We start from the raw sequence: 24,392 nt of genomic DNA, 5'->3' as shown, positions 1-24,392 counted from the left end.
TCGGAAATTTCATTCTTGACGAAAACATTTCCTATTTTCCCGAACAACTCAAACTATAATTCGATCTAGTCATTGGTGAAACGATTATTCATAATAATAATCCACGTCGATAGAATCTTATAAGACGTTACCAAAAACTTCAGAATTTTCTTGACTATTTCTCTTTCTCGATATACATCTTCATATCAGTGTCGATCACCCGAATCGATGGCCTTGTGAATAAGGAGAATAGAAGCTTTTGAAGATATCACAAAAAAGATCCAATATTTCTTTATAGACTTATATACGACCAATTTTATATATGTGTGGTAGATTTCTATATGAATAATTGCGCTTCATCGGAGACACTTTCCTCGGTCCTTGGTTTCATTCAATTGCCATCCGACCAGTGAGAGCGACGAGTCAATATCATCATCCTGATAAAAACCCATACATCGATAAAATGAACCATTAAACGAGGGAACATCTCACAGAGAGGGAGGGAATCCATCCATTTTTTCGATACGGCGTCACTGCACAGCTCAATGAACCTTCCCGGGTACCGACGCCAGTGCGTATTTGTGTATAAATGAAGCATATGGATGCTTTTGTCGACGAAGAGAGAAGTTAAAAGAAATCTATTCATCACGTTTTGATTTGCTAGAGGTGTTGTGTAATGATTCGTTAATGAAAGTTATATTCTGAATAAGGAACGATCCCAGTACAAAATAATGCGATGACTTGTGTATATACAGGCTAACTACCGTACATAGGCTTTAACCAAATATTATTTCACCATAAATCAAACAAATCCAATTATTCTACTCAGCGTGGCCGAACGGATAAGACGGCCGGCAGATCTGAGTGCGATCTTTTCTTTCTTGCATAATGTCCACCAAATTGATTTCACAAACTGTGAAGTGAAATTCGTATCGACTTCAAAAGACTCGTTCATACACGACTTGTCATTCAATTCGTTAATTCGTTCATTAATGGATATTGATAGCAACGAAGCGTAATATACATTATTTAAATCAATCAGATAAACCTAATCGAGAAAATAACATCCTCCTCTCCTCCTCTCCCGGACAACCATAAATCTAACATAACAGGACGTAGATCAATAAAATGTAAACAGAGTTGACAAATCATCGTCTTATCATCGACTATAATATTATGATCGCACCACAACATTGATCATTCTCTCAATGCATTGTAAACGATACGCTTAATGTGTTGATATTGTTAGAATATGAGTTTGTCGAATTGAGATGGGTTATTTTTCAGCGAAGACACAACACCAAATTTCATTTTTATCTCAAGTCCTGAAAACCGTGAGCCATACCCTCATCCGTCTATTTGTATACATACACAAGCATACACCCTCTATTGTTTCTTTTATGCTATCATATCCCAAAAAGGTTTTTGGTCGGTAACATTTTTATTTGATACTCAAAAAATAAGATATTTCGTCGATTCAACTTCATTTCTACCGATTTAAGCGATAAAATTCTGAATTCTTTTTTGACATGAGACCACGTTTGCTGTTTTTCGCGGTATAGTGAGCGCAGACACAAGTCTTTGAAAGTGAGGTCTGACATTCGTTTCTAATAAATATTCGCATTACATAGATGGTCTTATTCATATAGGGCGCACTTTCAACTTGTTTTTCGATACAAAAAAAAAAACATAGATAAGTATATTGTCGTTGAAATGTCTTTCCAATTGTAATAATCCTGTAAACGATCTAAAGACTAGATAATCTTTGTGATTCGATGAATAACGTGCTTCGTATCTTATCTAATATTCCAGGTTCAATAAAAAAAAACTCGGGCGACAGCAAACAGCATTAACGCTTATTTCTCATGGCGAACTTATAGTTAAAACTTCATTTCCCTTTATATAGCTATACATTTCAAAGTACAACCAGGCGTGAATAGCAGTACAGGTTATCCAGTTTGCATGTATCATGATAAAGGATTAAATGATATAAGCAGAACTAAGATTGCAATAACAATACATTTCGTATATAAACTATATTCAGCTATTACTATTTCAACATGTAGTTCGTCTACGACATTCGTCTACCTGTATAAAACAAGTTGAATTATATCAATTTGAAAGACGCGCTCGTTGTGCGGTATTGCACCATTTCCTGTTAAAACAATCAGCTACTATGAATGACAGTACTGTTATCGGGGTGAGCCATGGCGAGTCGGGTTAGTCTTCACGTAAGACGTTCATGCGAGCCTAAAGCACATGAACATACCTTCGGGTACCGACCCGCTAATTCGATACTCACATTTTCAACTCTTTTTTTTTATTTCAATGGATACTTGCTGATCTCAATAACCACAGAGACGAAAACATGAATGAGAAGATAAAAGTAATTTTTCTTTTTGTAAAAGAATTTTATTTACACTAGTTATACTACATCATTTTTGGATAATCATAATTACATTTATTACGAAACAATCAGGCCATCGTTAACTTTTGTGTTCAACTATTTCCAATCTTCGTCGAATTTTTTCAACGACTTCTGAATATTCCAACTTATGTGACGAATACATGAAAAAATGGATAGTTAAATGGTACTCGTCTGTGGCACTATTCATATCTCAATGACATGAACATATATATATATATCTATATGTATCCAATATATCCCACTACAAAATCATCATTTCTATTTAGCTGTTATTTGATTTCACATTATTGCTTCTATTAGTTTTCTATTTATTTAGTTAAGCAAAAGAAAGATTGTTTTAATGTTCAAAACACCCCGAGACTGAAGCACCCATTAGGAACACATTAACGATCATATAGTTTGGCACAAAATACAATATTCAGCCACCGAACAACAAAGGTTGAAATAATTTGAACGTGCACCAAAATCTAGCCGCCATCTCGGATGCGATTTATAATTACTTAAACTATATAATACAAGTCATCCGAAAAGATACATACTGAATCGCCAATAACAACCAGCGAATCTGAGGATAGCTGTATAAATTCAGATGGCTATGTTGATTATTCTAGGAGATTGTGGTATATGCATACAATAATGATTGGAATTCTTCTATCACAAATAGCTTCATCCGTGGATTGCACGGTACAAAAATATCATACAAGCAACGACATGATACAAATTTCTCAACTCATTTGATTCTGAAATAACGCAGATGGATTTCGAGTAATCGAAATGCAAGATTATTGCTGTTGTGACACTTTCACGCATTCAAATTGCTTAAATCACGAAATAATAAAGGGCGAAAGTGTTTCAATGAATTACTATTTAAAATGATAAACATAACTTATTCGTAAACATATTCAGTTTATACTGTAGGCACTGATATTTCCAATATCATCAATTCATATATATATCACACAGATACTCTGTTAAATACGCTTTATACAAAACTTAACAAAAATCGTGTATATAGATATTGTAGTTTATATACACGGCCATCATAACGAGCGAGCCATTTCATAAAATATACTCTAACAGTTTTTGTGATCTGTAATTTCAATTAATGAGAGATTTGATACACGACTTAAGCACATATCATGTTATATATCGCTGCAAACATCGCTGCAGGACCCGGTTGAACACATCTCGTAGCAAGGAAACAAAAAAAACGAATTAGGGATATGAACTAGAAGCTAGAACATATTCGTATAGCTTCGCATATCTATTATTAAGATTAACGATAATTTTTCTATGGGAAACGCAAACAAACTGAATTATTTACAATATCAAAAATTAATGGGCCGATTTCTGCTACGACTGAAATATCGAGCTCAGAACGGCGATCAAGGCTACTGTCGTCCATAAGGCTCTGTTATACGTGATTGTGGGTGAATGACTTTTAGGAGAGGATAGTTGTTGACTTTTTTCGTTTCGTGAGACGAACTGGTCATAGACCTTGTTACATCTCGGAGACAACGGCGCCTTCGATAGGTGCTGAAGTAAGTTAGCAATCGGCGATCCACAGTTCTTCACCAGCACCGAATACGTACATTCCATCCCAAACGCGTTAGCGCTACAAAAACAATAAATAAGAGGTAAAAAATCTTTAAAGTGGAAATCACAAAGAAAATTTAGGAATCATTTCGATGAAAACTGATATAAAAAAAATAAAATGCAGTAATCGCTTTTAAATTGAAAGTTGTCCAGTCGAACTTGGAAATATACTTTTAAAATTGTCTCGTTGTCAATGATATATTGATTAATCATTCCCTTTTGATTTAAAGGAAAGGAAAAAGTGACACTGCCGTCTGCTCGACTTCGACATTCGACATTCGACATCAGACGCAAACAAATGTTTCTCATGCTATTCACATTTGTGAGGATTGTTATTCAGATTTTATTCGACTGCCATTTTCGTTCGCGATCCGTGACTGGTTTTTATAATTTCATTCCCGGTCGATATTAGCCGGAGTAAATGTTTGTCCATTAGTTGATGATGCTCGTCACATAGAAACAGATAGCTTAAGGATGTAAAACTGTCAGATTTTATAGTCAACCGTATCGTCACTGCCGCTAAAATTTTGTTTCGATCGCTTTTAAACGGCGTCACGAAGGATTTTATTAATGGCAAACTAAAAGTATATATATATATATATATATATATATATATATATATATATATATATATATATATATATATATATATATATATATATATATATATATATATATATATATATATATATATATATATATATATATATATATATATATATATATATATATATATATATATATATATATATATATATATATATATATATATATATATATATATATATATATATATATATATATATATATATATATATATATATATATATATATATATATATATATATATATATATATATATATATATATATATATATATATATATATATATATATATATATATATATATATATATATATATATATACGTCGGTATGATCAAAACGCGTGTCTGATATAGATCCTGTGAAACCTAGAGATGCGTATCAAATAAACAGCACAACCGAATCACGTGGTGTTGAAAAATGGAAGGATTTATTGAGCGATCGCGCGTGCGCGCGCCGTATTTAGACTAGAAAACATGGAATAGTGATATAAAAATCTCTCACGAGGACAATTTTCACCCGTATCTTATCATTAACATTCAAATATTATGCAAATATTATGAATCAGATTCGATAACAGCAGCAAAACTGTGCGGTGACAATATGAGCTATCTCTCTATCGTTACAGTTTCCGTTAAGATTCCGAAAATGTAATATTCATCAAGTGCTTTTAAATTTAGGAAAGATGACGCGAGGCCAATTGCACAGTCAAGGCTAATATCAAACAGCAAAATCTACAGTTCTATAAACGATTGATTTCCAGTCTTATGATTCAAAACCATTTTGGATTGAGTGTGGTCCCGAATTTGACGATATCCAATCTCTGTAGAGGTTATTCTACGAGCCGAAGCGAAAAAAAAATATCACCTTCAGCTAAAAAGCGATCGTATGCATCGTTTATCATTAACGTCATCCACAACTAACAAGACAAGTATAAAGAAGGGTCTAGCGTTTCTAGTGTTTCCAGTGTAGCTGTTCTATTTGAGATGAGACGATGAACCGACACGTTACGAGTCTAATTAAAATTTGTGACAAAAGCAAACGCTCAGTTGTTGACTGAGATAACAACTTGTTCCGCCATGTCGCTTGTTCGCGATATGAAAGGCATTTTTAAAATTTAAATGTATTACCCAACTCATCGCATTTGCTTACAAACATTTTGATCTTTACTGTAACATGGCTTAGTCTTGATGATGAATTCTGCTGTTTAGTTCGCAAGAAGCTTTGATATCTTCCATAAAGCTCTGCGGCTTTTCCAGTGACGGCAGTTTTGAATCAAATTTGAAAACTGGATAAACAACAAAAAAGTTAATCAATTGGACTTGCCCGCAGATGGCGTCTAGCATCTTATTGATGTCCTTTTTGTCTTTAGAGCTTGTAGTCGCTTGGTCCTGCATCTCCAACTGTTTTCTCGAGCAGTTCTGTAGACCTTCTTTGTTTCTTCTCAAACACGGCGATCCCCATCTATAGACTTTATATAAAAACGCATCACATCATTATATCATTAATTAATTTTCGGGATCGCTGTTTGTGCATCGATATTTCCCGGTGTATGCGCGGGGATGATACAACCCGCGCATGCACACAGATGTCTTACCGTTAGTATTTTGGCAGAATTCATTGATCATATTCTGTAGTTGTGATGTATCAATCAGTTCGCTTATCATTCCGAGAATTTGTTTCGAACAAGATGATATAGCGTTCTCTATACACTCGACTGCAGCTATATAAGAACCGTCTCTACAACAACAAAAAATATAATTTACGATACAAAAATTAACAATCCGCACCGATATGACTTTTGTTCGGGTGCAAATTTTAAGAGGTCTCTAGACGACTGTATAACCGTAGTTAATTATAGATCGATACAATATGAGGATAGGGTTGAGCAGTGGTCGGGATTTCATCATTCTCATAATCTACATCATTCATGCAACTCCGGAAACATAAATTAGCTCAGATAGTCGCGATATTTCCCGGAAAGGTTGTCATTAAATCCAACGAATTCTACATGTAATAATATGCTTCAGAAACAGAGAACAATCTGTATATTGATGATAAATTCAAAACCGTCGATAGGCGATCAATAATAGCAACCGTGATTGTAAACACTTATCCTACACGAAGTGTAAATTCACTAATAAACATCTTCGAAGATGTATAACACTTCTGGAGATGAGATACCTGCATTGACGCTCGACTTCCTCCGGGTCGGCGTTACCAATAACCGGTACATCTGATCGAGAAAATGAGGCGTCTCCGCTCACTTTAGGTAGAATCTCCAAACATGACATCATTTTCCGAACCATTTTCGGTGGGCAAGATCCACTTGAAATACACATCGGGATTAACGCTGAAAATGTATATACGTATGAAGTTTTTATACTATCGGAAATAAATGTGAAGCACAGGTCGCAGTTAAATGAACAATAGTTATTTTAGAGCGGTTCAAATCCCATTGGTTTCCTTGATAGTTTCAATAATTAATTAGTAAGAATGCATGTCGATATAAGAAGTGCTCGCCATGGACTCGTTTAAGACTGTTCAATCGCGATGTAATGCCTTTTTTCAAATACTCGGCTGATTAATATGAATTTTTGATATGAATTTCCCTGAAATTCACTGCGGTGCCTTTAAAAGGTCATCTTAGCAATCTTGTCATAACTTGGTGGGCTTAAAACTGAAATAGAGATTTAGGAACCAGTAATATGAGCTAACCTCCCAATACAGTATATAATCCTTATAGATCCCCATAGAAACGGGAGAAATCGCCAATGAGTATAGTATAGAGGAAGATTTACTTTATCGATGCCATTGATGTGATATTTTTATTGAGGGACGCGACATTCCAAACTATTTCGTTTAATTGCACGGAAATTCCAGGACGGTTTATTTCGCATCCTTTCGTAGTGAGATGATCAATTTCCCAGCATTCGATCGCTTCCAAATGTAAATGCATGTAAATTCGGCAGCACGGTTCATCGTCTGTAAATCGGCCGGACTTAAACCTCGACTGCTGAGATAAATGGTCTTCTGACCGTTTTCGAAAAAGACATTGATGGATGGACCTTTACGTCAACTAACGATAGCGCACATTCAAACATTCACAAGCGAAAGTCTGGCCTCTTCGTTACAGAAAACGGCAGCTTAATTTCCTAACTATCAGAAAGCAAAGAAACTGTTATATCGTCAAATATTAAAATGACTCATTAATAAGCAACTCATATATCATCGGAGCTGTCGCCGAAGAAGGGCCTCTTGACGTGCCGGTGATACGGTCTAACAATCTTCCGCCTTGGTAGATTCTTTTGTCGATGGCTTATTGCTTTTTGTCAGTTGATTGTGAGGATAATTAGGCGCACAATGAGTGTATAAATAAGTCTGAATACGGGCAATTGGCATCGTTTCTTCCTTTTCGTGCCTGCCATGTTCAACTAATTACTATCACTATTCAGTTATTCGGATGGCATGATTGTCAAAACTTGTCAAGTATATTATATCAAACCGACAGTCTTCGCGCAGACTAAACACCGTGCGCATCAAAATTACATATTCACTACTCACTCGCGCTTTCGTCATTTGTCATTATTAAAAATTTCGCAATAAATAACTACATAATTGCGCGTATTTTTGGGCTGCGGTTCATTGATGTAAGTCTCTGCGTCGAATAAAAATCGTTATTATGTAACACCAGGTACTGGTGTAGATTTCTGTCGACGATACATGGACACCTATTGGTTTACATATGAATATCCGGTGTAGTTATTTTAAAACGATTCATTATTGAAAAAGCGTTATATTCATCGCGTATCGCAAAACTGAAGGACGTTTTACAAATCTATTTTGAACGGTGTTTTTGAATGTGATATTAAGGACACTTTTGTCACTATTCAGCGCACGTGTGCGCGTTGAATTATTCAGTAAACTATAGCTTAAATCCGACTGAATGATGAATTGTCTAGTGGAATGTTTTTTTTCGCTTTCATCAATGACCATACTTTCGTTTACAGGTGAATATAATATGGTGATAATGGTGACGATTCAGTTACAGTATTTCCCCGAACAGACAGGGATTTAGCTCATCAGTTGTTGAATCCAGTTTCCAGCCAGAAAGACCAGTTTCCACTCAACAGTTCGTTCACTCTTTGGATAAAGTTAAAAACATTCACAGAGATACATTGGTTCTTCCTATCTGTGAAAATGGGGGCCGCTTCGTCGAAACGAAAACGTTCTATTAGTCCTGATAACACGATACAAATGGAACTTTAAGGAAGCTTCAAGTAGTCGTCTGTGAAACGGCCGCCTGTGATACTCACCTAGCAGTGAGAGTGTGTAGAATAGTAACTGATTCATAATGGATCAAAACTGAAATAGAAAGAGAAAAAAATGATCAAACCCTTACGACATGGACAGTCAAGAATAGGGCGTATTGTTTTTGGTATAAATAGACAATAAAAAACATGATACGAATTCATATCTTGTTTTTAAAGGTAAAAATAGATACAAGGAAATGATTTGTTGATTAAATTGCTGGATTCGACGACAGCGTATCTCGCGGATACTCTCTGTCGAATAAGACATACATCACCTGAAAGTTTACGATTGTTTTGTGAGAATACTTTTTTCATCGGTTTTTTCTAGTGACAGTATTACAGAGAACAGTGACATGAATGATATAACAATAATGCGCGTGGTTTACGACGAGTGATCGTCATTCAGTCGTCTAATGAAGATCGCTATTGAAAAGCTATTGCAACCCATTATGATGAACAACTATAGCCGCACCAGCCGTGTCGAGAGAATCTCAAAAATCAAACCGGTAAAAAGCCAATTTCCGTCAACTGATTTCACAGGCTTGTTCTAATTGGAACAACTAAAGCGTTATAAATTGACTGAAATTCGTGCAATCAAGCTTCCAGCAGATAACGGTTTATTGCCGCAATACCTGCAAGCTGGTGTTAAATAATTGCCTCGACTTTTCAGCCAACTGGGACAATATTGTTTCTATTGATTGCCTGTTTTCGTTGTGTATTTAATCTATTTCTTCCATCATAAATTCTGATATCATGTTTGCTTACATAGCGGGCGTGAACGAGTAGAATAAATTTTTGAATATTTAAAGAATGAGCCACGAAAGCTAACTCTAAACCACAGCTCAATATTAAACGCAGTAAAATTCACAATGACCTGTACAGCCCTTAGGCTCTCACTGCTATCTTTATTGAACTATTTTATCTTTTCTCCGTTATCTTTGTCCATGTGAATGTAAGTTAAATGAAAAATAAATTATTGTTATCACGTTTTCCAGCAACCATTTTTTCCAATTGGTTTTATATGAAATATAATGCTAGCCTTAGAAGTATGATTGAATACAGACATATTTCGGCCGAGTGCTTATGATTTGAACTAGAACGGTTTAATATATATGTATATTGAATATGCAAATTATGAAAAGATTGATAATTAAATAAAACGTGCAACTAGATAAAAGCTTATCCGACAGATAAGATTAAAATGATATATCAGTGACATTATAAGTTGTTTCTAGTAAAGCTGTAAGTGTCGTCAGTTATAGTTGAGCTCATTAATTTTGACGAGTTTTCATGTAAGTCACAGACGCACATCCCGCTGAGACCAATTGTTATCAAGCGGAGACTTTTCTTATTCACGCGAAAAAGATAAAATTGTCATGTTCACGTATTAGTTATTTTCATGCGGATATCGCAAAAACTGTCAATTGTGAAAACGACCCAAAGACAAAATAAACGTTGTCGAGAAAATGAAATATATTGTGTTCGATTTTGCAATCAGAATGATGTAGACTGAGAAAACGGCGCCAGTTTATTGATGTTATTTCGTCCAATGTGTTGTTTATCGCGTTACACTGTCTCAGATTGAGTTTATATATATATATATATATATATCGCAATTTGGTATTTGTGGAAGCGACAACTATTTACTCCAAGTTAGCGATTCATTCGTTTTGCTCACAATATAGTTGAAACGACCTGACTATTACGTGACTATTCACATGTGCCCATAAATAGTCCAAAAATATTCCAAGGTTCGTCATTTCATGCGCGCCTTTTTTGATAAACATATCTGAGGTAGAACGATCTGATACACGTAGTGCAAATGGAGTTCGTTCGATTTTATTTTTGTCCTATCTTTACGGCACTTAAGCTTCAATTCTCTACAGTATTGTCTGCTCTCTCTTATTCGTTTATCATTTAAACCATTGGAGATAATGAAGAACGTGTAATACAGCTCTTGTACATCGAACAAACGTCAAAATCTACCCACTTCTAGGTACATTGTTGCAGCGCGTCACTTATTTCTATATTTTACAAGTAAACTGCTTTTTAATTGAATTTCCATATTACTGTGTGCGGTTTATTTCATTAAAAGGTATTTTCAATGACAGTATTTTGAAACTAAATCTTAGGGCTGTCCGTTTTGGCTGTAGATATGATGTCAATTAACATTTGTTCACATTTTTTCGGTTCTTAACTAATTGTGTAAACCACCGCAATAAGACTCGGAACTGCAGATAGTGGAAATTACTGTTTGGAGGCTTCGTTGATGTTATCAGGAACGAGTGTCATCGCTTTCATGATCTGACAACATCGTTTTATGTGTTAAACTTAAAAGACAGGCACTTATGAGAATAGAGATGCGAATACTGGATATTGGGTGAGAATCGATTTGACACAAGAATGCCTCGATAAATCGGTCAATTGCTTGATTACGGCAAACTTCAATTTATGAGATGGTGACATTTGTCACAGAGAAAATGAATGTTCTGTAGCGAAGAAGCGATTCACACATTGTATCTATAAAAACAGTAAGCAGATGTTTGGACCATATACTGTATACCAACAAATGTATTACTAGATATGTAAATTAAATGTTCTCCATTGGTTTAATGAAATGAAAATGAAATGATTTTCTTTTCTAAATCTAAAAATTGCTAGGACGTCAAATTGATTGTAGACAAAATCCAGGGTCGGGTTTCGCGACGACTACGATCTACTTGCTGACCTACTGAATGTAGAAACTGCGTCGAGATGTAGAAAAAAGCAAAAACCCTGACAAATATGTGGTTCACCAACGAGGGTCAACTATCGACATGGAAATAAATGCTACGAAAATCTATTGGTGTTGAGTGCCACATCGTGTCGATAATTGATCGTGAAATATGAACCAAGCTGACAATTCAGGTTCATCTCTGTCAAACCCCGTTCGTTTTTGCTCGAATTGAAATCGATGGAAATTGTTTTCTTTCCGCCACAAACGAGAGCATCTAATAAATGATTTGACTAATTCGAGCCACTGTCCGAACAACGACGTTATTGGAAGTGACTGACGTACGGACTATAGATCGTTGGTAAATTTTTGATGGTATTTATTCCACAGATGATGTTATTATTCGGTATCCATTATGAGATGGCTGAGCCGTTAACGGAATGATGGACAGCGCAAATATCGCTTATACGGTGGCCGACTTCTACGATATTTAAATAATGACCGAGGCTAGCGGTTTTTTTCCGCGGTATGATATATCTATATCACATCAGAAATGGACGTGTAGAATATGTGTGCTAGGTTGAACTAACCGACTGTCGTTTAGGTCCCTGTCGCACGGGAATGATTCATAGGAAATACGTTATATCGAGAATTAACAAATGAATAAAGAGATTCTGTGTCGGCGTATTCGATGACGAACGTTTTTAAAACATTACCCCGTCGAATTACAGTTAGCGATAGTTAATGGAAACTGTGTATATTGTAAGAGTAAACGAGAGTAAAATTGTGAATTAGTCACCTCATCTCGTAATTACGTCGATATGCTCTGATAATGGAGAAAACGGGTTCGTTTTAGTTTTAAAAACCACATCCTAAGCGTTCACGCGTTTACCCAGAAATGTTACAGATATTAAAAAGTAAAAGTTCTTTTTTCCTGTCGCGACGTCAATTTACGTAATGTTGCCCGAACTGAATCACGTGATTTAATAATGACGACCAAAATATGAAAAGTAAACGAAACTCGAAATGATATATAAATTATATACATATATACAGCTTGATTTATGATTTTGCTGGAATTGAATTTCTGACAAATGGTGATTTTGGTGTTCATAAACAAATGACCCGACGCTATAAATCAAGTTACCGGGCGGCTATATGGGCAGCGAACAACGATCACGTTCAGATGACAGGCTCGGCAAGTGCATAAGGACCATCCGTGATCAAATCAACGGCACCAGAACATGATGATAACATAATTGACTTTATGGTAGCGCGAACCTAGCCGACAGCGCTTTATCGGGTCTTCTGATGTTTACTTTATTGGTCAGATTTGGTTTTTTAGGTGCTGCGGGAAGCAGGCACCAAAGACTCGGGGATCGGCCAAGGCATTTTTACCCACACAAGACATGTAACGGGTGATTTATGTCGACCTGCGACCTATATGAACAAGTAAAGACTGGTATATTCACTTGACGTCACAGTACGTCACATTGGCCGTCAATAGGCAAGCTGCTAATAGAAGCATGAGTTCACATGACTGTCAATTTGATGCGTTTTATGAATTGCAATAAAGAGTGCTCGCGTGAATCCATAGTAGTGGAAATGAAGGGTGCTAAAAACACAGTATTCGAACGTAACCGAGTATAAAACACCACAGACCCTCCTGTGAATTAAGTGACTTTTACCTACTGAAAACCTTCGGTACACATATCAACCATCACCGTCACATTTCGCCGAGGGAAATTAACTGGAATCATTTAAAAGATTAGTAGCGCTCTAGGGTTCATCAAATGGTAGTTTTCTGTAAGTCATCTCGATCGTCTCTTAATTGAAACATAATTCCGACGACCGCACGTCAAGTGGAACAACCTATTGACAGTCTCACATAAAACACCAGCCATAGAAATACATGTAAAATATGCATGAGTTTCTCATTTAGAAGAGACTAAGACAGCACTGATATTACATATAAATTATATCACCGACGGGGAAGCTTTTTAATTTTACGTTTACATGAATATTTATAGAGCTTTTCTACTTTTTACCTAAATAGTCGTATTAAAAATACGAGCATAAATGTGATCATTTGGTGGTTCGCGGGCATCGAGAGAGCACTAAAAGATCACGCGGTTCTAGCCCCACTTGGGTAAAATAACTTAATCAATAATACTGTGTGATCTATATGCTGTAACGGACCATCTGAATGATGAAAGCGAGAGAGGATGCTTGGACGCATCGGAAACTGCATTTCTACACGCTTGACTGGGCTGAAACACCTCTGAACGTAACATCCATCAATTACCCACCCGTTCCAACGTCAAACCAGCCGTATTTATTTACCCAGTTAATTGCATATAAGAAGATATCCATTTTGTAAAATGATGGTTGCTCTCCATGGCGGACATGGCGGTATATTGGATCACGATTAGTTTACCAAGTTAGATTTCTATGCATCAGTCTGGCTGATAAATACTTCAAATAGATGTCTGACTACGTTAATTATTAAGTCTACCTCAGTCATGGATAAGGCTATTATAGAAGCCATTCATATCGTCTCTCTAAGGACAGCGTTTTATTGCGGAGGTCACCGCTTACCACGGTATAACCATCTCAGTTGGTTACACTCCATCTACGAGCAATTATCTCAACACTCGTAGACTCCATGTTTCCATTAATACTATACATTATTCTACATATTCAGAGAATATATGTTTGTTTTGAAAAAATACAACCATCTTCGAAATTCTGACGAAGTTTTGAATTGTAGGTATATCCTAGTAGTTTTCTGCTTAGCTTAGGAGGATTGGATGGTGCAAACAAGTATTCACGGGTCCAAAACTTCATCAATCGATACATTGATTGATAGATGTTTGTTTTATCGATGAACTTTTTTCAAGATGAATAGTCCCGACACGAAAATGAACTGTCAGCCTGATACTGTGTTCATTACGTATAAAAACTATGCCCCTGAGACGTTTATCCATTTCGCTTGACGAGTCTCAAGCTTATGTTGATATTTCTTATTACCAGAATTTCCAGTCAATTTATTTCGGTTTTCTTTTCAAAATGGAAGCAGGCTCATCGACCTGTATACCGTGTGAATAGCTTCAGGCCGGACTGGATCCTATCTCTTGCAAACTTTGACGTTCGCTCGTGATGGATAAGTGTTTTTTTTTCGTCAATAATAATCGCGCGACGTTCGCCTGAAAACCGGTGAAAATGTATAACAGCAGAAGCAGCAGCGGCAGCGGTGAGTGCGCGGTCAATTGATTATCTTTGAACAGATGATATAATTGCGTATAAATCGATGAAGATACGCCACAAATCCCCGAGTCGCAGTTTCAAAAAGTGCATCGATATGCGCGTCGAATTTTTCGCTGGAATTCAAATTTTTCAACGTTAGAAAATAGAAAATACATTTTCTACATAACATATACACAAAGTGTATAATCTGCTCCACGTTTTATCAAAATGTCACATATTTTGTATAATTCCGCATATCTCTTTATGACCTGTTGTAATTTATTGAGAAAACAAACTATCATTATTATTATCAAAGAATTCGAAGATTCTCAAATATCGTATATCGATCATACATATTTCCCGTTAGAATTATTGTGTAGAATGCATGAGGCTGTCTCCACTATTGGATTAACTTCTTTATCGAATACATTTGAATGGTATGTGACAACCGAGTTATGTAATTGACTTTCAGTACCCTGAAGTAGAGAAGCTGTGAGTGCAACTGGCCGTATGATAAACACAGTACACAGATGTTTCAAGATGACTAAATTTGATATGACCCGGTTGTATAGACCACTTCAGTAATTCACCCAGTCAATAACCCCGGGCTAGAAATATGCGAAAATTTGCCGACCCTGTCATCCGACCCACACTCGACATACAAACTAAATTCCGATACTAACAGTACTAGTTATATCAGAGGCGGATAACTGCAGGCGATTAAACCGATCAAAGTAATTATTCCAGTCGGGGTGCCAATGATTATTGACTTTCATTTGATATTAGGACTCCTAGGCAGCCAAGGTTGTCGTGGCGAAACTCAATTGCGAATATGAGGTTACGTTACTAATTGAAGAATGTGTACAATCGACGTGTATATGACAATAATTATTATCATCGCGGTTTAACTTCATCCGCGATTAATGTAATATGAAGCCAACACCAACGACTATCGTTTAATACTTGTACGATGAATATCCTTACCTATAATCAAACTTACGACGACAACGGTTCAATACTTTAACCATTAAAACTTTAATAAGACGAGACTTATCGGTCGACATCGATCATCAAACTAGATACCATCACATGTGTATTTCTATATACGCGCACGCGCATGTATCTGTCAATTTTGTGTGAATCAATGGTTAGAAAATAAAGTGAATATTTCCTGTGCGTGAATGAAAAATCGAAAACTGCGCCGGTACTAAAATTTACGACTTCCTTTCGCCTTAAATAATGAGATATGGTTTTATTAGTTTATCGATATTGTTCCAATATCTCTCGCTCTCAAAAATGTAGAATCTTGACGAGAAGAGGACCATGTTTGATCGAGCCAACCAGTTGAAGATCTCGTAGGCCTACGTAATAAAAGGACAAGATCGCGACAGAAGCGTGGGTAGATAGATATAGGTTTTCAATATCGGGAACGTGGCTCAATTTAGTAATAAAAATAGCGCGGAGTAAACTTTTTTTCGATCAACGATGAAAGTGCAGCCTCAAAAACTGCTATCAGATTTCAGCATTAAGCATTGATTTTTCGATAACGGATGATGGCGCGACCTGGCCGGATCGAAAAAACCGATTGACGTGTAAAGTTTTGATTTTCATCTTTAAAGGAAGCAACGTGTTAATTGGGCAAAATGAACGGAGACGTACACTGCCCTAGATGTATACCCGTATACTTGATTCTAATGAAAAACCGGCGAAACCTTTTAATCGATGCTTTACCAACAGCAGCCGACAATAAAATGTGATGAAGGGTCAAGCTGAATCCGAATCATTTATTCTTCCAGCATTCATGATGTCATTGATTGTGGTCTTCTGTTAGGTTTACAATGATATAAGATTCAGACGAAGTAATCAAACACCGGATTTTGTCTTTCTAAATGCATTTTGTCGTAAATCCTCGTGGAAAGTGCATCAGTTGCGATCACATTGCTTCACGGAATCTTGATGCGGCCATCACAAAGAGAACTTGTTTTTCCTATTATTTGAGGCTCTCAAGATTGTCATTTTAGATAACACACTCTCGATGTAATGGAAAAGTAAAAAATGATTCGATTTCTATAAATACAGAATTTTCATTTGTAGTAGTTAGTATCTTTGCGTGCAATGTACACCACAAGGATACTGAGAAACTTCAGTAGGAATATTCATATCTATTCATAATATATGAGAGTATCCGACTATTACAAAAACGCCCAACTAACAAAATACTCGATGGATATATAGATGCGGAGTCCTGGGGCATATTGACCGTCGTTCTGTGATTGTCAGACGGCCATTTGACGGCTGTTAGCGCATGTGGGACCTCGCTTCCTCGCTAATAGAAATAACCACATATCCGGCATTTACTCTACTCTTGGGGATCATATTTGGACCAATTCGGTCGACTGGCTGATAAATCAATTTCGCCTGTTTTCCCTGGCGTATATGGCACACTCATTGTCAATATAGAGACGGTGTCTTGTAAGTATCTTAGCCGAGTTAGATTTATCCGTTTCGATGCACCGTCACGGGATTATCGTATTAGGTCTCATTGCGATTGATTGGAATAAACGTCTTTAAATTTCGATCCGGGACGAGCCAGTGAGAGATTCATATCTAACCCCGTGTAGCCCCGGCATCGCATTTCTAACCGTATGCACGCAGAGAGCGTCGTGTCAGAATGCGTGACATTTTACAACGCGACGACATTCGAAAAGAGACAAGAAGAAATGCCAAGAAAATACGATATCAAATGAGCCAGACGTTTACTTCCAACCAACTGGAACAACACGAAATAAATACATACACGGAAACGTCTGCGGTACCTAACAAACCGTGAATCTGATGGGTTATTGTTTTGTATCGCGCTGTTGATCATTTCAGATTAGATTTAGTTACGGATTTCGATTATTTTTCCAGATCTCGTGTGAAAAACAGTCGCATGAAAAGATTATCTGCTGGGGTTTTTTTCAGTTTGGAAAAAAAGGGAAACGCGTACTGCCATAGAAACCGACAAACTTTTGTCTTAAATGAGGCTGGCGGAGTCAATTCGCCAATTCCTGCAAGGATGGAATAAATTGATCGATAACTTTGTCGCCACATGCCGCTATTAAATTTCGAGCAACGCAATATTTCAAAGAATATGGAATCGTAATTTCATAGGTGCGTCTAACAGAGATCCGACCGAAATATGAAATATCAATTTCACTGATAGAACCGCGGCGCCACGTGCAGCCACATAAATACTGATTAACTCTTGTCTATTATACTCATTCCTTTCGACGATCGAAATAATTTATTCTAAAAGTTCATATTTATTCAGTTGATTAGTCATCGGACACTATCTTTATATCGTTGTCTATAGCAACCAACTGATGATTTATATACAAGATTATCAAATGAATATCGCCAGTGTACAACTTAAACGCGTGAATGAATTTTTCCAGGGTAGAGACGAATTACACATAAATATTGCATTCGTTTGAAAAAAAAGTCTTAGATTTTTTTATGCGTCGAGCACTGATCGTAACTTGATTTTGGCGGGAGAAATTAACGGCGTGTGTGAAGCTCTCATCGTCTAGTACTACAGCGGTGAAACTGTTTATAGTATATGAGCCCCGTGAGAGTAATCAATGTCAGATTTTAGATGTACCCGACTGGGACCAGTGTAAAATTCTCCATCGCTCTAAACATGTTCGTTGTTGTTTGTTGTGTACAGGTTACAAAAAAACTCGTCTCAATCTCGGTGTGAACTGTAATGAACGCAACCAATCTAATTGATTTGCGCATTGCTTCTCAATTTACATATCGATAAACCCATAATACAGTAGATATGAATAGAATAGTCTTGCGCAGCCGTGGAAACACCAAAATGTTTCAGCAAATTCATAAACCATTTCAAAGAATGCTTCGGAATCAATTGTTGTTTTATTCAGGCGTTCAGTGTCTGTAGCCTATTTCAACATTGCTATCATTAATGAACCCATTTAAATTAATACCAATTCTCATGGAGCGGTCCCGCGAGTGGTTTTGCATGCGAAATTGGTTTTACGCTGTTCTGGTCGAACGATCGATTCTAACCATGACAAAACTGATAAGTTTCTTTGAGCGATCGATGAGTGTTGACTTATCGTCGACGGCGTGTAGTCACAGGTGAACGGATGTTATATTTGACATACTCGTTTCCGCTCTCATCGGTCTGCGACATATACTACTCAAATACAAACTGCCTCATCAACATCATCAAACATTCGACTCGACTATGGCTGCCAATTACTGCTGAAGATGAATATATCGTGGTCTATATTATCTTTACATTGTCAGCTATTGCCCGATAGTTCCTAAGTCAAAATAAGACGGTGAACGGCGGAGAACCCTTTTATCTGCGCTGTGTTAAAGAACCAGCGCCCACCGAGTTGTGGTTGATGCGTAAGGATTTCAGATATTCGTCATCGTTTCGACCGTGTATTTTAGAAGTTCTCTCTCAGACTGTGACGTGAGGTTCACAGATAAAACCTAATATGATCAAAGCAAACACGGAACATTTGATCATCGTTTTAGTTAGCCTTATTTTAATCATCATATTTTTCGTTTGCGAGTAACACGAATGATTAATGAATTCCGTTTCTTTTTAGTTGCCTAATGAAGAGGCCTATTCCTTTACCTTTTAAGCGTCTTCATTTTCGATAAAGACTAACTTCGTAAAGTGTTGAAAGTACTGAAGTACATATACCCAACATTCATGAAAGATATTTCGGTTTAAGATCAGTATTTGAGTATACGTTAGGTACAGTTCTAATGCTATAGCAATTTACAGAAAATAAAACTCGCATTTCTTAAGAAAATGGATGAAGTAGAAAAAACACGCAGCTCATGTTTCAAGTTGAGCTGGGGAATGTCACCACGAAGCATCGCCGGAGAATCTAAACTGATAAATGCTTTCACCGTTCTGCATAAATTCATCATATGCGTTTTTGATGAAAGCAGTTTCACCATCATTAAACAATTCGTAAATAAATCGACTTTCGGAGTTAAAAGCGGTTTAACTTACCTAATAAACCAGAATTATTGGAAAAATTCGAGTGAAATCGACGAAATGTTTTGTGTGTTCGTCTCGAAATTAATCCCGTGCACAAAAGGACAAAACTGAAAGCGTCATGTTCCACTGGGTGTCATCAGCGCGCGTGTTGCAGTGATGAGTTACTACTCTTACTGGCTCGCGTCCGTTTATGTACACCGCGAGTATGCCGATTACATCCGGGTTATTTCGCCGCCGCTACGAAAGCTCCCGGATAAACTGATAGAAGAGTTTGGAAAAAATGTTCACTAGTTTCACTTGTCGGGTTGATGCTGCATCTTAACAACGGTGAACGCTTATCAGACTTCATCGGCTAAATCCCAACATGGAAATCCCATTCGAACTTTTTGTCGTATTACTCGTTTTAGAGAACCGTTTGTACGGTGATATTACTCCGAATCGATTTTGTCCTTTGTTGGTTTTCATAGATAATTTCAAAAAAATAGGTCCGCTGAATTATTTATGAATTGCATCAGCGATACAATGAAAGAATAAACAGATATATTCTATGATAACTTGGATGCAAATGCAATATACTTTTTGCAATACAACGCAATCAAGTGGCGAATAAGCATCATTACATTGCTGTTTTAGCACTTCACGGGTGGCAAGCTTGCGTAGAATAACAAAACAAAACTATCTGAAAGTTTAATGACACCTTAAGAATCACTACGGCATCAGAAATTCAAGTGGACGCTTAGCTGAAATATACCACTGGTGGGTAAACTGCCTCAGTGGACTGGGAAATGGTAGTCATATCTACAAAACATTATACAACTCTTATTTACATTTACTACTTGTTACTGTATAGATTATGCAATAAATCAGAAAGACCTCCCCGAATAGCTATATACTGTGTTTATGAATGATATGGTTATGTGCGTTATCACTTCTAGAAATGTAAGCAATATTCTGTTCGCATCGGGAGCCGTTTTATTCGGTTTATACGATTTAATAATTGATCTTGATAATGACCGTTTTTCGCGAGGTTTCTTTTATCGTGCGGTTATTACAGGACACGAGCGAATGTCAATTTTACATTGATTTGTGAGAAATAACAAGCGACGAGCTACTTTCATCTTAATGGTTTCGTACGACACTTATCGCGTATCGTATTGCACACCTCCGATAGAAAACTAACAAGAATCAAATACAATTTTGCCGATTTCCAATCATATATATAGATCCTTCTACAATCAGATTATCAATAAGTTTCTCTGGAAACGTAGGTTCATATATCCAACATTCAGAGACAAAAATATGCATAGAAATTCAGGGGCCGGTTTTATGGTGTTAACTCTACTAAAGTTAACACCGGCAGATGAAATTGTTGGCCGCGAGATTTAAAACCCTTGTATGTAAATGTTTTTATCGTTGGTGAATTCTAGTTCTAAACTTAATGTTAATTTTGTTTTATGCCAAAAAAAGAATTGCGCAGGAAGCACTGATTTTATAACTGTTGATAATCCTCCTCTCCGATTCCGATATTGTGCAGTTGCTTCCTGATGCGGAAATATTATTTGACAATCTGTCAATTGTCAAACGTTAAAGCACTCGGAATCATAAGCCAATCTTATGATGTTTAATTATCGTAAATAATCTTCCATAAATCTTCATTATAAAAAGAGCTTTGCGCATCGTGTTCGAGGCCTCAGTCGTTTCATACAGAGAGGCTGAGCGGGAAACTCTACGACGACGGCGATGACAAGTCAAGTAATACGTACTTTCTATCGTTAGCCTACTCTTCGCATGAGAGTTCCCTCTCCTCGCTGATAAATTGATCTTAGCAGTGCTACAAAAGAAACTAGCTATATATCCGTTAATAAAGATCGGTCTAGTCTAAATACCGCGGCCGCAATCATCGATATATTTCCATCGCTGCTCTATAGGCCTCGAAATTGACTGTGTACACCATATTCGGCCAGACTAGAACCCTAGTTGTAAGTAATCTTATTATTGTCTGGCATTACTTTTTCCGTGATCAAAACAATGAAATAATATGGCAATTCAAAGAATAAGCGAAATGAAAAGAAGTAAATAGAAAATAAGATTTTCTGTTGTTAATTTAGGCACGCCCCTGATAATTGAAGTACGTTATAGTAGTTATCGACGAACGAAAAACGGCCCTGGGCTATTCAATTTTACTATTTTGGTACCAATTTACTCATTAATTGATAATGGTTTGATGTCGAGGGAGACAGAATCGATCGAAGAGTTTTTTAAAGTATTTTGACGTTGAAAACTTTGAAGATTATTTCAAAAGACACAAAAATAAATGGCGATGAAAGTGAATATTTGGTCGACATGATACCTTAACTGTCTGTCTTTAAACCGTACTCCAAGTGAAGACAAATCGTATGAATTTTAACCATGTCAACGACACTATAACCATCAAAGGAAAAATATATATAGCTAGTTTTTCAGCTGCATCAATGCCAATGTTTTTTTCTCTTTCAACGTTTAGTAGTTTTTGGTGCGAGGATTATTGGTTTTATTAATACTGTAGGACGCAAGGCTGGATTATCCAGATGAGTGTTGACAGAACTAGGCCTTTTGTCCTCTTCACGACGCCATTAGCAACATTTCCCTTTATTACTTACCCAAGTTTTCGTGGAAATTGCGCACATGTATGCAGCACGTATGAAGATTGGTAATTATTTCTCCACTTTTAGATCCGAGATTATGTGAGAAACCGCGTAGTTTTTTTTCAAAGATCAGACCACATAATTCTCTTTTTCTATTTATGCCGTGGCCATTTTCCCGACGAATTAACACTCGAGGTGGATGTCCATCAAAACCTCGCGGATTATCATTTATGTCTTTTCAATTCGATTTTTCTGCAGCTTCTTGGGAATTATTATAAGCTTCCAAAGATTTTATATATCATTTAAAAAAGGTGTTTGGGTATCGTGAGATCGTGATCGATGATATAAATCAAAAGGACGTGGCCCAATTAACCATGGCCATATTGATGTCCTGTTGTTCTGAAATTATTATTCAGAAATGTCTAGAGAGTGTTGTTTGGTAAGCCAATGAATAAAAATGTGAAGCCATGTGACTGTCGTAAGACGAGACTAAACATTACCCAAATTTAGAAACTACCGTCTACGATTTTTATGAATTTTCCTTTGAACATGAATTTTGATAAATGACATATTGTTGATAAATGTCAAACTGGCCGTAATAGCCTACATTTTCCTGTCAGATTTTAGCACCTTGTTTGATATTTTGGCACTTTTCAGACTGTTAATATATTCCTTGGAAACGTTCATTTATGCCATTAACACCAATTACTATAATACCCACTGGGGCCGGAAGAGACAGTGCAGTGATACCAGCATTTTAATTTACTTGAATTTATCAATAAATTGATGATGTTGATGATATTTCGTTTTTCTGCCTTTCGATAAATCTAATCAGAGTAAAATCGTTGTGGTTTAATCAGAGTTATTTGCGCTTCGCTGTGGCGCTCAACGAAATGAATCAGAATTTATATCGAGTGATTTCGATAGGAAATAGTCCTACAAAACTATAAAAAAAGCATAATTCATTTTATTATGATACTTTTCGAATACTGCGCAGTATATGAAATGATGATCAATAACCGATAAGTATTGATGACTGTCTTCTCAAAAGTAACAACTAGGTTCATTTTAATTTGAGAGCAGTTTATCTTCACTATTGCAACAGTTTCCAATCAGTCTTTTTGGATCGATATTCAACATCATTTTATTGACAATTTATAATGGAAAAATCTTATTTGTCATAATAAACAAATAAACTCGTTACAGAATCGCCTTTTCAAAAATGACAAACGATAAATTCGTCACTGTAGAAATAACGCGGCGAACAGACGATCTGTAGAAAATCTGAGAGATTAAAATCCCATGCATTTTACAGTATACTCTCTTGATATACAGCGACCCAGGCGCGTGAAGGGATTTACAGTTTATCAAATGAAGAAAAATTGATGGAACTACGAGTTTATACCGAATCAAACTATAACATGTACAACTGAATCAGCGCGTGTTTAAATCTATAAGAAATTCTTACGTTTTCCGAGTTTTACTCATAAACAACAAGTTCACTGTTCAATATTTGTCAGTTTTCCAGAAACGTTTAGACATCAATTTCTGCGTGTTTTATCGATATACGATGACGTATACATTGATTAATAGTGTGCTCTTCTTTGCTAAGTGTCCCCGGAGTGCTGTCGGGCAGAATTGGTGTAAATGTATCGGGTAATGAAGCCTACGAACTGACTGGTTTTTGCGGGGCGTTTTGCTCATTTTTACCGCGGATAATTGACGAGCGACGGCGGTAGATTTGTGATCGGTCAACGATAAAGTAGAAGAGCGTATCGTATCGTATTAACGGTAAAGTGTGCTAAATAGGCCGGGATGGTCATCAGCAAACCAATAACAAATTGCAGCAGATCCAACTGA

The 24,392-nt window shown here is 36.5% G+C and overlaps 1 protein-coding gene across 1 annotated transcript; it reads right to left on the bottom strand.

Annotated features, from left to right (window-relative positions):
- Positions 1-2,458: 2,458 nt before the first annotated feature.
- On the bottom strand, positions 2,459-20,055 carry LOC141902543 (uncharacterized). The gene is made up of 6 exons (XM_074790322.1): positions 19,921-20,055; positions 8,924-8,972; positions 6,792-6,960; positions 6,205-6,347; positions 5,934-6,078; positions 2,459-4,022 (listed from the first exon to the last, which is right to left on the bottom strand). Exons 2-6 carry the CDS (start codon positions 8,958-8,960, stop codon positions 3,761-3,763), a joined length of 756 nt encoding a protein of 251 aa, XP_074646423.1. The 5' UTR covers positions 8,961-8,972; positions 19,921-20,055; the 3' UTR covers positions 2,459-3,760.
- Between the last annotated feature and the right edge of the window lie 4,337 nt (positions 20,056-24,392).

This window comes from Tubulanus polymorphus, chromosome 3 (assembly GCF_964204645.1).
Source record: "Tubulanus polymorphus chromosome 3, tnTubPoly1.2, whole genome shotgun sequence".
Taxonomy (NCBI): Eukaryota; Metazoa; Nemertea; class Palaeonemertea; order Tubulaniformes; family Tubulanidae; genus Tubulanus; species Tubulanus polymorphus.
This window is presented reverse-complemented; position numbering and strand designations above follow the sequence as displayed.

What these genes read in the sequence shown, in the direction of transcription:
- LOC141902543 (XM_074790322.1), bottom strand. Translation starts at nt 8,960, where the DNA reads ATGAATCAGTTACTATTCTACACACTCTCACTGCTAG. An exon ending in CTACACACTCTCACTGCTAG is followed by an intron (nt 6,961 to 8,923) that starts GTGAGTATCACA and finishes ATACATTTTCAG; the next exon opens with CGTTAATCCCGATGTGTATT. An exon ending in GAAGTCGAGCGTCAATGCAG is followed by an intron (nt 6,348 to 6,791) that starts GTATCTCATCTC and finishes TTGTTGTTGTAG; the next exon opens with AGACGGTTCTTATATAGCTG.